The sequence below is a fragment of the Coturnix japonica genome, chromosome 5 (genome assembly GCF_054131305.1).
Source record: "Coturnix japonica strain WE chromosome 5, WE-NBRP24, whole genome shotgun sequence".
Classification (NCBI taxonomy): Eukaryota; Metazoa; Chordata; class Aves; order Galliformes; family Phasianidae; genus Coturnix; species Coturnix japonica.
The window spans coordinates 23,549,286-23,564,791 of record NC_140667.1 but is presented as its reverse complement, the minus strand read 5'-3'; the positions used below and the strand labels follow the sequence as shown (position 1 = coordinate 23,564,791).

Here is a 15,506-nt window from a genome sequence, read left to right as displayed (position 1 = left end):
CTCCTGGCCAGGATGCAGCGAGCTTCCCAAGTGACTTCGGCTTTGACACTTCTATGGCCTCCACTGTGCCACCATAACTTGTCCCTGGCACAAAGCAGTTTGGGACAGGGTGATCATTTGAGGATGCTCAGAGGAGCACGTTGTCTTGTGTCTTTCAGGAGACTGCAGTCTATGGGGAGCACATCTGGTTTGAGACCAATGTCTCTGGGGATTTCTGCTATGTCGGGGAGCAGAACTGCATGGCCAAGCTGCTGGTAAGTCTCCTGGGGTCAGCCGCATCCCCTGCGTGCTCCTCAGCTGCGTGCTGTGCTGCCACCCAGCGGAGAGACCCAGAAGGCTGGGAGAAGTGGGGGCCTGGGAGGCTGGCAAGACGTGTTCCTCCGTCTCTGTGTGCTGCAGCGCTGCATGCCCAGTGTCTACCAGTGCTGCCATTCAGTTTGCAGCAGGTGCCCAGTGCAGGGCTGCATGCAGCTGCAGGTCACTGCAGGGAGAGGTTGTTGGGATCACACATGCTTAGCGGAAGAATCTGAATTCAGCTTCTCTGGAAAAAACTTACAACAGAGGGGAAGAATGAGTGGAGATCCAGGTCTGCTGTCTCCTGTCCCTGCATGCTGTACTGGAGCCCCAACAGGCCTTGCAGCAACATAGCTGCACTTCTCTCTCCCTGCTTGCAGACTCAATCCTGCTCATGGTGCTGGATGTGCAGCACTGATGCTACCGTGTGCCTGCCCCCTAGCCTCATGGTGCCACTGGATGAGCCAAAGCTCTGGGCCAGACCACGAACATGCTTCCCAAAAATGTCCTATGTTGTTCTCTGGCAGTGTCAGAAGAGCCAAGGACTGCTTTGTCAGGGGGAGAGCACTTCCCTGTTGTGCTGCAGACTCAGGAGCATCTGCTCTAGGCACATACTTAGATCCTGTAACTGGTGAGGTGTCTAGATTGTATGAAACTCCTGTAGGATTTGATTTTTACATCCTGAAATGTATGAAGGAAGTGTGAGAAGTGGTTGAGTTTCTGGCCTCCTTACCCTGCTGTTCACATGCATGTTTTTCCTCCCATTTTCTCATCCTCCAGCAAAAACCTCTCTCCAGGCGTAAGTGTGCAGCATGCAAGATCATAGTGCATACACCCTGCATAGAACAGCTGGAGAAAGTGAGTAAAACCTGTTAAGCCCTCTCTGTGGCTTGCAAAGCTCTGACAGTCTGATACTGGCCATTCATCTCTCTGGGGTAGCATAGGAGGGTTGGAAACTGACATGTGTTGCTGGAAGGAGGGGTCCTATGAGGAGACAGTACCAAAAGGAGCGCTGATTACTTGACTGGGACTCCTGGACCCATTTTGTGTGGCGACAGAGGTGGTGGGTTTTGCAGTCAAGCACTGAACATTGCCAGAGGTTCTGCTATAGTAAAATAAACTCCAGTAGGTTTCCTCTTGGTGGTGATTTTACTGATTCCTATCATATGTATTCAATCCACAGATAAATTTCCGCTGCAAACCTTCCTTCAGGGAGTCAGGATCTCGGAACGTACGGGAGGTGAGACCTTGGATGCTGCCTTGGCTGAGCTGTTGCCTTTACAGTTTGGTTGCAAAGGGATCAGCTGCTGCCAGCGTGCTGCCTGTCAAAGTGCTGGCATTGCTCTGCCTTCTGGCTCCAGAGGGGAGGTGCAGTAAAGAATGCTTCCTTGCCAAGCAGCAGTACAGTCTGAGTGTAAGAAGAGAGGAGACTGCAAGCAAAAGACAAAGCATCTGCTGCTTTGCATGTTACCTAGCTCCTGTATCTGCACGGGAGGAACATGCAAACAGGTTTTCCTGAGAGGGGCAAAGGACCTTTCCTTTGCTGATGTCCAAGTCAATAGAGGAGGCTGTGGCAAGCATCAGTTCCCCAAGTTTCCCATGGATTGGCAGGGGGCAGTGCAGGCTCATTTCTTGCTTTATCGCTCAGCTTTGCCCTGGATGCTACGGGTGCTCCATACAGCGACGGAAGGTGCCCATGGTGGTGCTGTTAGACCTGTTTTGTCTGCGCTGTAATGTAGTGGGTGCAAGCTGAGACATGGGACCTATCTGCTGAGCTGCACTGGTGAAGCACCTGCCAGCCTTTGTGGCTCATCCTCCAGCCTCTTTCCAATACTCCTCAGTTTACCTAGGGGCCTCCCATTAACATAGAAAAGCATTCTTCCAGAATTTTGGCTGCCTGGGTCAGTCCCCCTACAATACTCAAAGACTACACTGTGAGGTATCCCTGCTTCTACCATCAGTGAGGCTGTGGGCAGGGAGAAGGTACCCATGAGCAATTCTGTTCCTCTCCTTGCAGCAGATCAGCAGGATTTTATTTGGGGAGAAGGCACGGGGGCTTTGGGGCTACTTCTTTCCTTGAAAAATCCTGTTGCTAGGAGCAGGCAGTTGACTTGGCTGCAGGCACTCCCATCATCTTGCTGTGTGCAGAAACTGTGTCTCACTGGGGATTTTCACTTTGCACTGGCATCTTTTCTACCCTTCACTTCATGTCATCTGGTCAGAGATATTAAGAGATAAAGATGTGATTTATGGCCAGAGTAACGTTATAGTCTACTGCTTACCCATTCTGTTGTTCTCTTTCTGTGATTCTATCTTCAATTTCTGATGCTTCCTTTCTGATTTGGTTCTTTGTTTTATCTTGTTTTGATTTAATTTCCTCTTTTGTGAGCACCACAATTTGGTCTTGTGCCCCTAAGTTCTTTGGCTTTGCCTTCTTAGAGGTTAGGTGCTGGTGCAGATGGGCAGCAGGCTTACTGCAAGAGCAAAGGTTCTGGCTGGCCTGTGTCTGTTCCTCTTGCCTGTTCCTGTGTCTTTGTATGCATTGGGACTTTCACTTTTTTTTTCCTTTATATTTTCCCTTTAGCCCATAGTTGTCCGGCATCACTGGGTGCATCGGAGGCGACAGGAAGGGAAATGCCGGCAATGTGGCAAGGTGAGAGGCTTCTTGGTGTGTTTTTCCTCAGCCTGAAGGGGAGCTAAGATCAAACAAGGGGCAATAGCAGGACTGGGAAGTAAAAGAATTCCTGCCTAACATACCGCTATTCCTGCTAGGCAGGAGCAGCCTATGGCTAAACCAAGACTCATGGCCTGTTTCACACAGTGAAGCACTACATAAGTGCTACTTGTACAAAGTTGTTCTCCCCCTGGGCCCCATCAGTCCTAGAGGGGACTCACCATTCCTCCCGACTCACTATTCCTAGGCAATATAGATGCTCCTGCAAAGAGCACAGCAACCTCCCTGGTGCTGTAGTGTGGTGGTTGGGGTTATCTGACAGGGATCTAGAGGGCTGCAGCTGCAGGCATGTTCTCTTTGTTTATGTATCTTGGAAAGCCCTTCTGGACGGTGAAAAGCTGTAAGGGAATTCCCTAAGACTCTTATCCTTCTCTCTGCAGGGTTTCCAGCAGAAGTTTGCCTTCCACAGTAAGGAGATTGTAGCCATCAGCTGTTCTTGGTGCAAGCAAGCGGTGAGCAAAGCCCCATTGAATATCTGCTCTAATGACCTCTGCTTTTTGCTGGGAACCCCCATGCTTATCCTCTGCAGCCTGCCACTACAGCTACTCTTACCAAGATAGCTGGGAGCTGCTATGGGAAGCTTTCTTAGTGCCTCCTAGGAGAAGCCTTTCCATTACAAAACTCCTGCATCATTTCCTGCAGCTCTCCTTTCACTGGCACAGGGCAGCTGGAAGGAGAAATGGAGTAGGCTGAGTTTTCTCTGTCTCTCTGCTTCTCCAGTATCACAGCAAAGTGTCCTGTTTCATGCTGCAACACATCGAAGAGCCCTGCTCACTAGGGGCTCATGCTGCTGTCGTCGTTCCTCCCACCTGGATTTTGCGGGTCCGACGGCCCCAGGTAAGGCATATCAGTTCATGTGTTTTTGCATGGCTCCTGTTTACCCAGCAGTTCCTCTATAGTGTTTGGGTTTTGTTTTTTTTCAGAATCCAATGAAATCCAGTAAGAAAAAGAAGAGGACATCGTTCAAGAGAAAATCGAGCAAAAAGGGTGCTGAGGTAAGAGATAAGAGGGGCTGGGGGTGACCTTGTGTTGGAAAGGTAGAGGTGCTGGACAGTGAGGAGCAGAACTGGGAAATAAGGGCTCTTTTCAGGGTCTACACTGAGGTATAAGGTAGAGGAGAAGGGGTCTGGGACAAAGAGTGTTTTGGGAGTGGCTGAAGATCTCAGAGGTTGTCACAGAGATGAGAAAGGCTGGGAGGTGAGTTATGTTTGCTGGCAAGGCATATCTTAGCTATTAGGTTTATGGAGTGGTGAGGATATTCTCTTCCTTCCACTCCTAACCTATGTGATGTTAGGGCTCAGCTGGAGGTAGGAGTTTGCGTTTCACTAAGTCTGTTAATGGACCTGCGGTGTTTCTTGCAGGAAGGGAGGTGGAAACCTTTTGTCATCAAACCCATGCCAGCTCCTCTCATGAAGCCGTTGCTGGTGTTTGTGAACCCCAAGAGTGGTGGGAATCAGGTATGGCCTTGCCCTTCATCTCCCTGAGAAGGCAGCTCTTTGCCATTTGGCTACTGAGAGCTCAGAACAGTTTTGGTAATGTGTCAGCTGCAAAAGGGAAAAGAAACCTTTGCTGTCTGTTTGCTTCCGGTGCTGTCCTCTTAACCCAGACTTTGCCTGAGTATCCCAGAACACCTCTGTATTGACTTGTCACCAGGCTTTCTTCCCACTGTTCACTGCTTGTTACCTGAAATCTTTCTTATCCCCCTAGGGAGCCAAGATCATCCAGTCCTTCATGTGGTATCTCAACCCACGGCAAGTTTTCGACCTCAGCCAGGGTGGTCCCAAGGAGGCGTGAGTACTGTTTGCTGTATTTCAGTTTACTCCTGCAGTAACACCTTTTCCTGGCTGCAGTCTCAGTGTCTGTGCCCTCCCCTCCTCACTTTTCTTGCTTTCCACAGGCTGGAGTTGTACCGCAAGGTCCACAACCTACGGATCCTGGCATGTGGGGGAGATGGCACGGTGAGTCCCCCAGCCTCTTCACACCCACACTACCCTTTGCAATACCTTTTTGGCAGCCCTTCTCACTGTAGTTCAGAACAAGGCAAAAACATACACATTGTGTCTGTGATACAGCTGGTAGCACTGGCTGCTGTGGATCCCCTCATGCACAGGTCCCAGGTGGTCTAGTTGTGTGGAGTGTCTGCATTTGTGGCCCATTCAGGGGGACAGTGTCCCCGTTGGGGCTGCTTGTATCTCCTGCTGCACCCATTTGAAGTATTAAAGAATGTGAATAGTTTCTGTAGTAGCAAGGGAATCCTGTCTCTGCCTCTTTGGCTATGGCTAGTGCTCCACATCACCTTCACCTGCCTCTTGCTCTCTGAAATAACCAACTATTCCTCTTCACTCTCTTTCACAGGTGGGCTGGATACTCTCCATTCTAGACCAGCTGCGCCTAAACCCACCTCCTCCTGTGGCCATCCTGCCGTTGGGGACAGGCAATGACTTGGCCAGGACTCTGAACTGGGGTGGGGTAAGTGACAGGCAGAAGAGCCAACCATGGCCAGGGGTGGAGCTGGACAGAGTACTTTGTCTGGTGCATCTGCACCAACTTTTCCTAAATGCAGACCAAAAAATAATAAGTGCCTTTTGGACATTACTGTTCTTCTGACATTCAAATTATTCTGAATTAGATTATAATATATTAGAACATTAATAAAGGCAATAATTTTTTTCAAATGTTTGGGAGATTTCTAGAATGAAGATGCATTGTTTTTAAATGTAAAGTCCCATTTGGATGTTGTGCATTCAAGTAGAAACTCCTTTTCACATACTTTCCTCTGAGATGTTTTCCACAGTCCACTGTCTCTGAGACACCCCTGGGAGGCAGATAGAAGACTCACCGGGTTCTCTTCTTCACTAGGGTTACACAGATGAGCCTCTGTCCAAGATCTTGTCACATGTGGAAGATGGGAACATTGTGCAGCTTGATCGCTGGAACCTCCATGTGGAAGCAAACCCTGAAGCAAACCCTGAGGAAAAGGATGAGGCAGCTGCTGACAAGGTGAAACATTTCCTCTCTGCCTTTGTTCCCTGTTCCACAAGAGTGTCTGCTACTCTTATGCAGGGCAGCGGGTGGGCTGGGTACTGCCATAAGCCCCTGCCTTGAGGTCTGTGCCAATGCCATGAGGCCATTGAGGACAGAACTGCAGAAAAGAGCTGGCCCACCACCTCAGACTGGTCACCTCTGTGGTGTCCTGGAGGGATGGCTAGTCCTCACTCACCCTCGTGAGCACAGTGCATGACTGCCTTGTCTTTGCAGTGGCCACACACTGGCAGCCTCATTCTGCCAGCATGAGGATTTCCAACCTTGTTCCTCTCTTCCATTTCAGCTTCCCTTGGATGTCTTTAATAACTACTTTAGCCTTGGTTTTGACGCACGGGTGACGCTGGAATTTCATGAATCCAGAGGTACGTGGCATCAGGGTGCAGCAGGGCTGCAGTGTGTCTGCAGTCAGGGACACCTCTGAGACACATCATAAATGCTCCTCAGAAAAGTAGACAAGAGAACTGATACCAGAACAGAGGTGAAATCAGAGGGATGAGAGGAATTGTTGAGGGAAAGAGGGATGTGTGCAATGGCAGTGAGCTGGGAACTGTCCTGGCCAAGGCTGGCTGGAGAGCCATGTTTGGGGAGAGCAAGCGAGGAAAATATTTACATGTTCAGGCCAATGACTTGGATTTTTTTTTTTCTCCTTTCCTTAGAGGCCAATCCAGAGAAGTTCAACAGTCGGTTTCGGAATAAAATGTTCTATGCTGGGGTGAGTGCATGAGGATATCTAGGCATGCCCATGTGGATTCAGCTGGAACATAGGCATGGCCCCAGCTCCTGTCCATTACCTCATTTCACTCCTCTGAATTACTGTGGCTTTTGTATACACCTAAGCTGAGCCCTGTGCCTGAAGCTGGAGAGGTGCTGGAGAAGGTTTGCAGCACTGGGAGCTGCAGCTCTGCCTGGCTGCAGACAATGCTGGTGCTGCAGCTTCCTCTCTGGCCTGTGGTACAGTTGCTCCCTTGATCTCCTGCCACTATTGTTCTCAGGAAGGCTGGCCCTCCCGCAGGGAAGGGGGAAGCCATTCTATAGAGTCCTCAGGCTACTTTGGTCTTTTATTTTTTTAAACCTTGAGCCATTTGCAGCTCCCTGGCTAATTATGCCTTCCAGAGCTTTGCATCTTATTGTCTTAACTATTTGTCTGTCCCTTCACCCACAGTATACCTTCCTACCCAAGTGGCGGGGTGACTGGTATTTTATCAGTACTGAAGGCCAAGTGCTGCTCTGCACCATCTCACATCTCCCACCTATCTCCCCTATCCTGTTATCTCTAAATAGTCATATCAGTGTTATGCTTGAAACTGAAATTGTCTCCCATAACCCAAGTGTCTCAGTAGAGAAAACCCACCTTCCATGAAGCAGGGACTGAGCTGGCAAGGAATGCTTGGGTGTGTTACTGAAGCTGTGAGGTGTCCCAAGGTTTTTGGTAGGCAAACTGGCAAGAGGAATGCATCAGGTTGTTTTGGGAGGGTGAGAGAAGAGGGCTTCTGCCAGTCAACGGGAAGAGGGTTTACTCCTCTCAGCAGCTGGGGTTTGAAGGTGGGTGGCAGGCTTCCTGGATACCCATTTCAGTGAGTGTCTGGGCACTAACTCTGTCTCTTGCCTTGACAGACGGCTTTCTCCGACTTCCTCACAGGGAGCTCCAAAGATTTAGCGAAGCACGTCAAGTTGGTTGTGAGTGTGCAGCAGTGCTCTGGGCCAGGGAGGGGGGCAAACTGTGTAGGGAATGGGGAGCAGCTGCTCTAAGCACAGTGAGTGTCTTAGGGCTGGGGGAGAGGGTGCGTTCCTTGGGACATCACCTTCCCTTGTCTTGGAGGATGGTCGCTTTGAGGAGCAGAGGGGGAGGCTATTTCACCCTGGATAGCTAGGGTGGGCCAGACTCCTTCCTTATGGCAACCTAAGTGCCCCTGTGTTTGCCTCCAGTGTGATGGCACAGACCTGACTCCCAAAATCCAGGACCTGAAGCCCCAGTGTTTGGTCTTCCTGAACATCCCCAGGTGAGCAGTCCCAGGACCTTCCCTAGTGTGCTGGGCTACTAACTGTCATCCAACAGATCTGTGCCCAGGTTTGGGGATCCCTGTCCATGTGTCCACATGCTCTGTCCCTTCACAGATACTGTGCAGGCACAATGCCCTGGGGCAACCCTGGAGAGCACCACGACTTTGAGCCACAGCGTCATGATGATGGCTGCATTGAAGTCATTGGCTTCACCATGACATCCCTGGTGAGTTTGTTGGTGCTGGTGGTAGCTCACGACCAGGAGAATGACTAGTCCTTTTGCCCAGGAATGTCAGCCCCACTGCTTCTCAGTTCCTCTCCTGTGCAGTTGTGGTGTTGGCTTGTGTGACATTATCTTTTGTCTCAGATTTAGGCAATGCTGCCATGCACTGGTCTCTGTGAGTTCCTTCCCACTGAGATCATGCCCCAAACCTTCAGAACACAGTTCACCATCTGGCTGATAGGGGATGTTTGCCCCATCCATCTCTCAGTCTGTGCTCTACTCTCACTCTGGACTCTTTCACAGGCTGCTTTGCAGGTGGGTGGCCACGGAGAGAGGCTGTGCCAGTGCCGGCAGGTGGTTCTCACCACGTCAAAGGCCATCCCCATGCAGGTAGATGGGGAACCCTGCAAGCTGGCAGCTTCCTGCATCCACATCTCCCTGCGCAACCAAGCCAACATGGTGCAGAAGACCAAGCGTCGCAATTCCATGCCTCTGCTCAACGAGTAGGTTCCTCAGATCAGTCTGTCATCTCCTGTCCAAAGCAGAAGGGGTGGATGGAGAAGGGGAAGGACAGAAGTGGGTTATCACCTTCTGACCCCTTTTCTTTTCCCTCCCCACGGCATGCAGCCAGCAGCCAGTGCCTGAGCGGCTGCGAATCCGAGTGAGCCGAATCAGCATGCGAGACTATGAGGCACTGCACTATGACAAGGAAAAGCTGAAGGAAGCCTGTGAGTGACCAGCTGAGTAGCAGAGGGATGGGCACTCTGAGTCCAGCAGTGCCTGCAGCTGAGCTGTGTGAGGTGCTGGGGATCAGGCACAGTCTGCTCTCTGAGTTGTATGTGTGTCCCATTTTTTGCAGCTGTGCCGCTGGGGATCATCGTGGTTCCAGGTGACAGTGACCTGGAGTTGTGCCGGACTCAAATTGAGAGGCTGCAGGAGGTGAGGATCTGTGTGGGAAGGGGTTCTGGTTGAGTGCTGAGTTTGGAGGGAATCAGAAGAAGGATTTCTAGACTGCCTTGATCTGCCTGCACCAACACACACACTCCTGCTTCTGGTAGAAGCTCACGATTTGCTTTCACTGCATGGTGGAGGCAGGTTCCTGAGCTGAATGGCATGATTTTCCCTGCTGTCCAGCAGCTTATTTCTTTGCATTGTTCTTCTGACCTTTTTCTCCAGGCCCCAAGTGTCACTGGCCCAGAGAGATTCTGTGTGGAAAAAGCCAGCACAGAGCCTGCCTCCTCCTAGGTGTCTGGGGAGGCTTCTCCTCTGTCCAATTGTTTGCTGCACTATGTGTTCCTCCGACCTCCTTTCAGCCTTCTACAGGTTCTGCATTTCTGGGCACAGCTCCACTTCTCCCCTGGTGCCTGGATTTAGGTTGTTTTCCCCCTCCCAATACTCTTTATTTGCAAGTAATAACTTCAGTGCTCCTGCCAGTATGCTAAGGTGTATCCCCAACCTGTACACAGGCTGCATAACCTTTGCTCCTGATGAGCAATGCCATTTGAGTCCACAGTGTGGCTCCTGGTGTTTTACTGCACAATCCATTTTTCTCCCACTTTACAGAACCTTGCTTAGTCCACAGTGAGCTGGCACTTGCAGCCTAGGGCATCTCAGATAGGAGGTTAGGAGACTCCTAAGCTCAGAGGATACCACTTTCCCACCTCCAAAGCTGTGCTGATGTTCCTTGGTCACCTGATGTTTTCCCTCTTTTCTCTTTTTGAGCTCAATTGTATTTTCTGGTTCTGGATCAGTGAAGAGACTTTGGCCTGGCAATATGTAAAGCTGTTTGCCATATCTGCAGTAGGGCGACAGTGCAAACCTCAGTGGGACCAAAGAAGGGATAGGGGGCTGCCCAGGCAAACACTGTAACAGCACGCTTTGCCTTTCTGCAGGATTTCTCTCCACAGCCCTCTGCTTTGCAGCGCCTGCTCTTTCAGGTGTGTAAGGCATCTCACCATCCCTCAAGCCCATCTGTCATGTGCATCATGCTTGTCTTGGCTCATCTTCTGGCACTTCTCCAGTGAGCTGGTATGTCAGCTCTGCTCTGTCCCATGCTGCTCTCCATCACTGTGTTTGAAGTTCCCATTTCTGCCCAAGTGCCTGCAGCCCTCCAATCTGCAGGGACCTCCCAAAGCAGGAGGGACAAGGTGGGGAGAGAATAGAGGGGCCAAGAGACATCACTGTATTCTCTTTTTTCTATGCAGGAAGGAGATGGAACCAAACCGAAGACACTGTCATCCCAGAAGCTGTCACCAAAATGGTGCTTCCTGGACTGTGAGTATCATCATCTGCTGGGAGTGCTTTGTGCATAAGTCTGGAGTATGACAAGACAGACCTTTAGTGTCAAGCCACTGAGAGCCACGTGGGTCTTGAGACTCAAAGATGCTGGGATCCTTGCAGCCAAGTTCAGCAGTTCTTTGCCCAGGCTGTGCCTCTGGCAGCTACCCAGGAGTAGAGTGAGGAGCCTGCCAGGCAAGGGGTATCTGCTGCTTTCCAGCCCCAGAGCTGAACATGGCTCTGCAGGGTATGTTCAGTGTCCTCAGGACTGGTGGGGTTGCTCTTCTGTGGTGTGCAGGCAGGGGGCCCCCATGCTCTAGCAAGCTGAGAGAGAGACATCACCTTGTGTATCCTGGAGGTATGGGGACAGTTTCCCCACTGGTTTCCAGCTGTTTCTCCCCATTCTGGGAACAGCTTTCTTCTCTCCCTGTGCCTTCACTGACCCAGAGGTCAGAGCTCTCCGTATCTGGAAGCTGGCTGAGATAAGTGACTACCACTGACTCTTCATCTCCCTGACTTACAAGAGGAGTTTATAACTGCCAGCAGCAGGGCTTAGGACAGAGCAAAGCTGTCCACCTCCTGTGTACTCGGGACAGCAAACAACTGCTTAGCCCTACATGCAGGAGAGCTTAGCAAGGACCAGGGAAGAAAGCCAAGGGCAAGAGCCAGCCCTAGCCTAGACTGGGAAGAACAGACCTGTATCCAGAGCTGGCAGTCACTACTGATCAGGTAAAGGATATAAGGCAGATGTTTCACAGGTCCTGGGAGGTCACCTGGGAAAACTGTCCTTCTCGTTGGAGATGCTGCTGTATTTCCCCTGAGATCTCAGATCTCCAGTGTGCGTGTTGGTCCCTCTCACCCTTCAAGGGACATTGGGTACAGCCAGAGGCTGCAACATGGGCTTGGGAAGCCTCATATTAGGCTGAAAGGATGATGCTTCTCCCTTGGGCCTTCAGACCCTTCACAAGGGGTTGCTGAAATGGCTGCTCCCAGGTGTCCCTCCTAGGACTGCTTTCCCTCCTCCAGCCAGTCTCCCAGCAGCAGGTTTTGAGCTCAGGAAAATGTGTCAGGAAAGGAGCCAGCGCCTCATTCAAGACAGCACAGGCTTGTTAAAGCAGCTGAATTACAGGCCTTCAGCAGCAGCTCCATGGCTGTAAATCTTCAGCCAGGACAGAATAGATGGAGCTCTTTCACTCCTCTAATCCGATCCGGGCAGTCCCCACTCAGTTTTCAAAGAAAACTCCCTGGGCCCCCAAGGGTCCCACTGAAGCAAGCTTGCCTGGGCAGCCAAGAATCACTGTCTGGTTCTATCCCTGTCTTGCAGCAACCACAGCAGATCGATTCTACAGGATAGATCGCGCTCAGGTGAGTGTGGGAAAAACAGCCTGAAACATAATCTCAGGTGGGGGAGATTCAAGGGTCACTGAAAGCGACTCCGACTGCTTGAGGCTGGGATGCCTCCAGCCATCACCCGGGGTGCACTCTGGGTTGAGGCAGAAATCCTGTGAAGGTCAGAGGTTCTCTTGAAAAGAGATGGGGTTTGTGCCAGCTTGGAGTGAGGACTGAGGGAAACAAGGCAGGAAAAGCATGTCTGACCATAGCCTCAGGCACTGGTGATGACAAGCTTCACAGGAGAAGACAAGGTAGGATGCAGCTCCCTTACTTTCTCCGTGTCTGACTCCTTGAGGCTCCACACAGTGCCCCTTCCTCTCAGCTTCAGTCAGCTACAGTCCTGTGGGATGCAAGGTGTGGGGTTTGAGGGGATGGGAGATGAAGCTATATGGATGTAGGTCTTGCTTCTGAAGAGGCTGACTTTTGCATTCCAGGAGCACCTCAACTATGTGACAGAGATCTCTCAGGATGAGCTCTATGTGCTGGACCCGGAGCTGGTGATCACCCAGACCGTAGGCACATCTCCTGCCATGCCTGATCTTGTCGACTCATCTGCCACACCTCCTGGGCACCATTTTGCTTTCCCTTCCTCTTCCTCCTCTCCACCCTGCTCTCCTGCCCCCAGGTGAGTCTGCAGTGGGAGGAAATGGGGTGCTGGGCCTCAGGAAGGATGAGGAGCAATGGGAAATCTGTAGTTGGTTTCGCAGCTTTGATCCCTAGGCCAGATTGCAGATGGCATCCCAGGAATTGAATAAGAATCCACTGCCAAATTAGACCAGGTGGGTGGGATGTTGTCCTGCCATCCCTGCTTCAGTGCTGGCTGTGCACTGAAGGCAGTGGAGCATCACAGTGTGACTCAGCCATGGGGCCAAGCTCCAGCACCTGGTCCATGTGATGTGCTGAGAGCAGCAGTGGAAATGGGAGTGGGGATGGGGAAGAACCCAGCTCAGTGAAGAAGCAGATGGCATGGTCAGAAGGTAGCTGATCCTTTGGCCTGCTTCTCCTGCTGGCTGGAGGTGTGCCACAGTTAGGCACCTCCGCAGCTGTCCCTCCACTCGCCACATGCACCTTTCAGGCAATGTGCTGCCCGGGATGGCAGGGTTACTTACACCTTCTCTTCTTCTCTTCCAGTGCTGACGCTGAGCTCTGCCTCCCGCACAAAGGTGAGTTCGTCTGTCCTTACTGCAGGCGCCAAGCAGGGCTCTCAATCTGTCCTGCCTCCTCTCAGTTTGAACTATTTTGGGTTCCTGCCATTGCTTTCTGGCCCGTCCTTTCTCTGAAGTGCAGCCAGGAGCCCTGCAGCTAATGTGCTAGGTGGGGGTGGGTGACCCCAGAGGCAGGCAGCAGAGACCTGATGATGATTTGTGGAGTGGTCTGGCCAGGTGCTCCCCCGGCTGCCGAGGGCAGGAAATGGCATGGCAGAGGGGTTAATCCCCCACCTGCAGAGCTGTGTGCTGTTGGCTGGATTGGGGGCTGTTTCTGCCAGGCCGCAGCAGGAGCTCGGGAGGTGGGAGCACAAGGTCAGGGGCCTTGCTGAACTGAGCAAATGGAAAGAGTTTCCTGGAGCTTGAGCAGAGCTCAGAGCCTGGACGTGTGAGTGACTCACGGTGAGACGCATTCTGGCTGCTGGCTGACACCCAAATCTGCTCCTCGCGTCCATTGCAATTCATCCTGTCCATGGGCAGAATCCCTTGCTTCCCTGCACACATCTCACTGGGGCCAAGCTCTGGCTGCACCCCCAGGTATATACCTCTCTTCTTCCCTCACACTCCTGAGGGTGCAGGAGTCATGTAAAATCAACCTGGCTGTTGTTCGCCCTGAGAACAAGGGGCTGGCACCTGGAGGGACTCAGCTGATAGCTTTGGGTCTCTGGTGCCCAACTCTTGGTTCCCCAGGTAGATAAATAGCATCACGGATGGAGTTTTCTGATCCAGACCCATCTCTCTTTGCAGATGACCTGATAGAAGCTGCCAAGAGTGGTAACTTCAGCAAGGTAGGCACTTTAGCTTTGTGCTCTGACATACCGCTGCCCTTCAGTGGCTCCTGGTGAGGCCTTTCCTCTATGCAGTGCCCAACCAGGAGCAGAGGGTGCAAGCCAGGCAGACTCCTGGCAAGGAGCCTTGGTGCTCAAAGCTCCTCTCCAGAAACAACCTAGTGGACACCCCCAGGGATGTGGTGCCAGGGCTTGGGGGGTTACAGATGAGAAATGAAACTCATCTGGACCTCTGTGTCAATCCCATAGTTCCAAGAGCTGCACCGGGCTGGAAGGGACCTGATGGTGCGAGACTCCTCTGGCCGAACTGTCCTCCACCACGCTGTCTTATCAGGGAGCAAGGACATCGTCAAATACATCATTGAGAATGGTGAGCCAGGCTGGTTCGCTGTGGCCAGAATGCTACCCTTAGCAAAGCAGGCTGGAAGCCAACAACACCCAACCCTCTGCTTAGAGGGAATGCTCCTGGGTGCGGGGCCCCATCCCGTCAGATTTGCTGTATCCTCCCACTGTGACATGGGCTTTCCTTAGCAATTGTCTGCCAGCGCTGGGTGCCCTGGGCTGTTATCCCATCCTTGCTGTGACCATCATGTCTCTGGGAAACATCTCCTAGTGTTGTGCTTCTACTTTCATGGGAGCTGACCTGTTGTTCTTGGCAGCTCCCACTGAAATGCAAGCTGATTTATTTTAATTTGGCTATTTCTTTATAATGAATCCAGAAGCAACTCATCTTCCATAATCTCAGCTGGGGTCAGATGCTGTTGCTGGCCTGAGGGTTTTGGAGCCAGGCCCTTTATGAGCAGTACAGATAGCAGCCCCTACAGCAGGGTGGGTGGTGCAACTGGGGAGCTGGAGCCCACCCCTGCCTTGTGGCCAGGTCTCACTTGCCTTGCACTCTTCTTCTCCGCAGCCCCTTCAGAAATCCTCGATGCCACAGAGGAAGAAAAGTAAGTTGTTGCATGACACTTTTTACCTGTTGGCCATGGTTTCCAGTCCCCAAACAGCATCCTTTGGGCTGACCTTGGGACAAGCATCTTCTGCAGCGAGGGCGATGCCTTTCACGTGCAGCACTTGTCCCTTCTTGGCATGTTTGGGGCCACACCTCACATCTTCTTTCTTCCCCGTAGCGGAGAAACCAGCTTGCACCAGGCTGCAGCTCTGCGCCACCGCACTATCTGCCACTACATCGTGGAGGCCGGGGCATCACTCATGAAGACTGACCTGCAGGTGACAGTGGGAGGACTGGGAGGGATCTTGCTGTGGGGCTGGCAGGAGCTGAGCCACATTGGGATGTCTGAAGAGCAGCTCAAGGGCTGGAGCTTTTGCCAGCGTGCCGCCTGTACATGCAGAAGGCACCAGAGCTGCAAAGAGGAGCTGTTAAAGGTCCCCAGGGAGCCGCTCAGCCCGCACGTAGCAGCAGAGGGGTTAAATTCTCCCCATCCTTTCACTTCTCTCTGTGTTGTTTTATTAAATTAGGAGCGAGGCGCTGGAATGTCTCATCCCTGTCTCCCCCTTTCCACCCTGTGGGGTCACAGCGAGGACAGTCT

General features: G+C 52.0%; 1 protein-coding gene across 13 annotated transcripts in view; it reads left to right on the top strand.

Annotated features, from left to right (window-relative positions):
• The window catches only part of DGKZ (diacylglycerol kinase zeta), a 41,424-nt gene that overhangs the window by 22,293 nt on the left and 3,625 nt on the right, over positions 1–15,506 (top strand). For 6 of the 13 annotated variants that reach the window (XM_085548858.1, XM_085548862.1, XM_085548861.1 and 3 more), the window contains 29 exons: positions 159–254; positions 1,075–1,152; positions 1,478–1,534; positions 2,879–2,947; positions 3,409–3,480; positions 3,749–3,865; positions 3,952–4,023; positions 4,390–4,485; positions 4,736–4,818; positions 4,926–4,986; positions 5,384–5,497; positions 5,888–6,028; positions 6,357–6,435; positions 6,730–6,785; positions 7,688–7,750; positions 8,000–8,073; positions 8,189–8,300; positions 8,601–8,800; positions 8,925–9,025; positions 9,157–9,236; positions 10,190–10,234; positions 10,502–10,571; positions 11,899–11,939; positions 12,401–12,591; positions 13,098–13,129; positions 13,919–13,959; positions 14,209–14,329; positions 14,870–14,906; positions 15,087–15,186. In XM_085548858.1, the coding sequence (XP_085404984.1) occupies positions 159–254; positions 1,075–1,152; positions 1,478–1,534; positions 2,879–2,947; positions 3,409–3,480; positions 3,749–3,865; positions 3,952–4,023; positions 4,390–4,485; positions 4,736–4,818; positions 4,926–4,986; positions 5,384–5,497; positions 5,888–6,028; positions 6,357–6,435; positions 6,730–6,785; positions 7,688–7,750; positions 8,000–8,073; positions 8,189–8,300; positions 8,601–8,800; positions 8,925–9,025; positions 9,157–9,236; positions 10,190–10,234; positions 10,502–10,571; positions 11,899–11,939; positions 12,401–12,591; positions 13,098–13,129; positions 13,919–13,959; positions 14,209–14,329; positions 14,870–14,906; positions 15,087–15,186 (2,499 nt within the window). Of the gene's footprint in view, positions 1–158; positions 255–1,074; positions 1,153–1,477; positions 1,535–2,878; positions 2,948–3,408; positions 3,481–3,748; positions 3,866–3,951; positions 4,024–4,389; positions 4,486–4,735; positions 4,819–4,925; positions 4,987–5,383; positions 5,498–5,887; positions 6,029–6,356; positions 6,436–6,729; positions 6,786–7,687; positions 7,751–7,999; positions 8,074–8,188; positions 8,301–8,600; positions 8,801–8,924; positions 9,026–9,156; positions 9,237–10,189; positions 10,235–10,501; positions 10,572–11,898; positions 11,940–12,400; positions 12,592–13,097; positions 13,130–13,918; positions 13,960–14,208; positions 14,330–14,869; positions 14,907–15,086; positions 15,187–15,506 lie in introns of those variants that run through there. The other 7 variants (XM_085548859.1, XM_085548866.1, XM_085548857.1 and 4 more) reach the window with 3 other exon arrangements.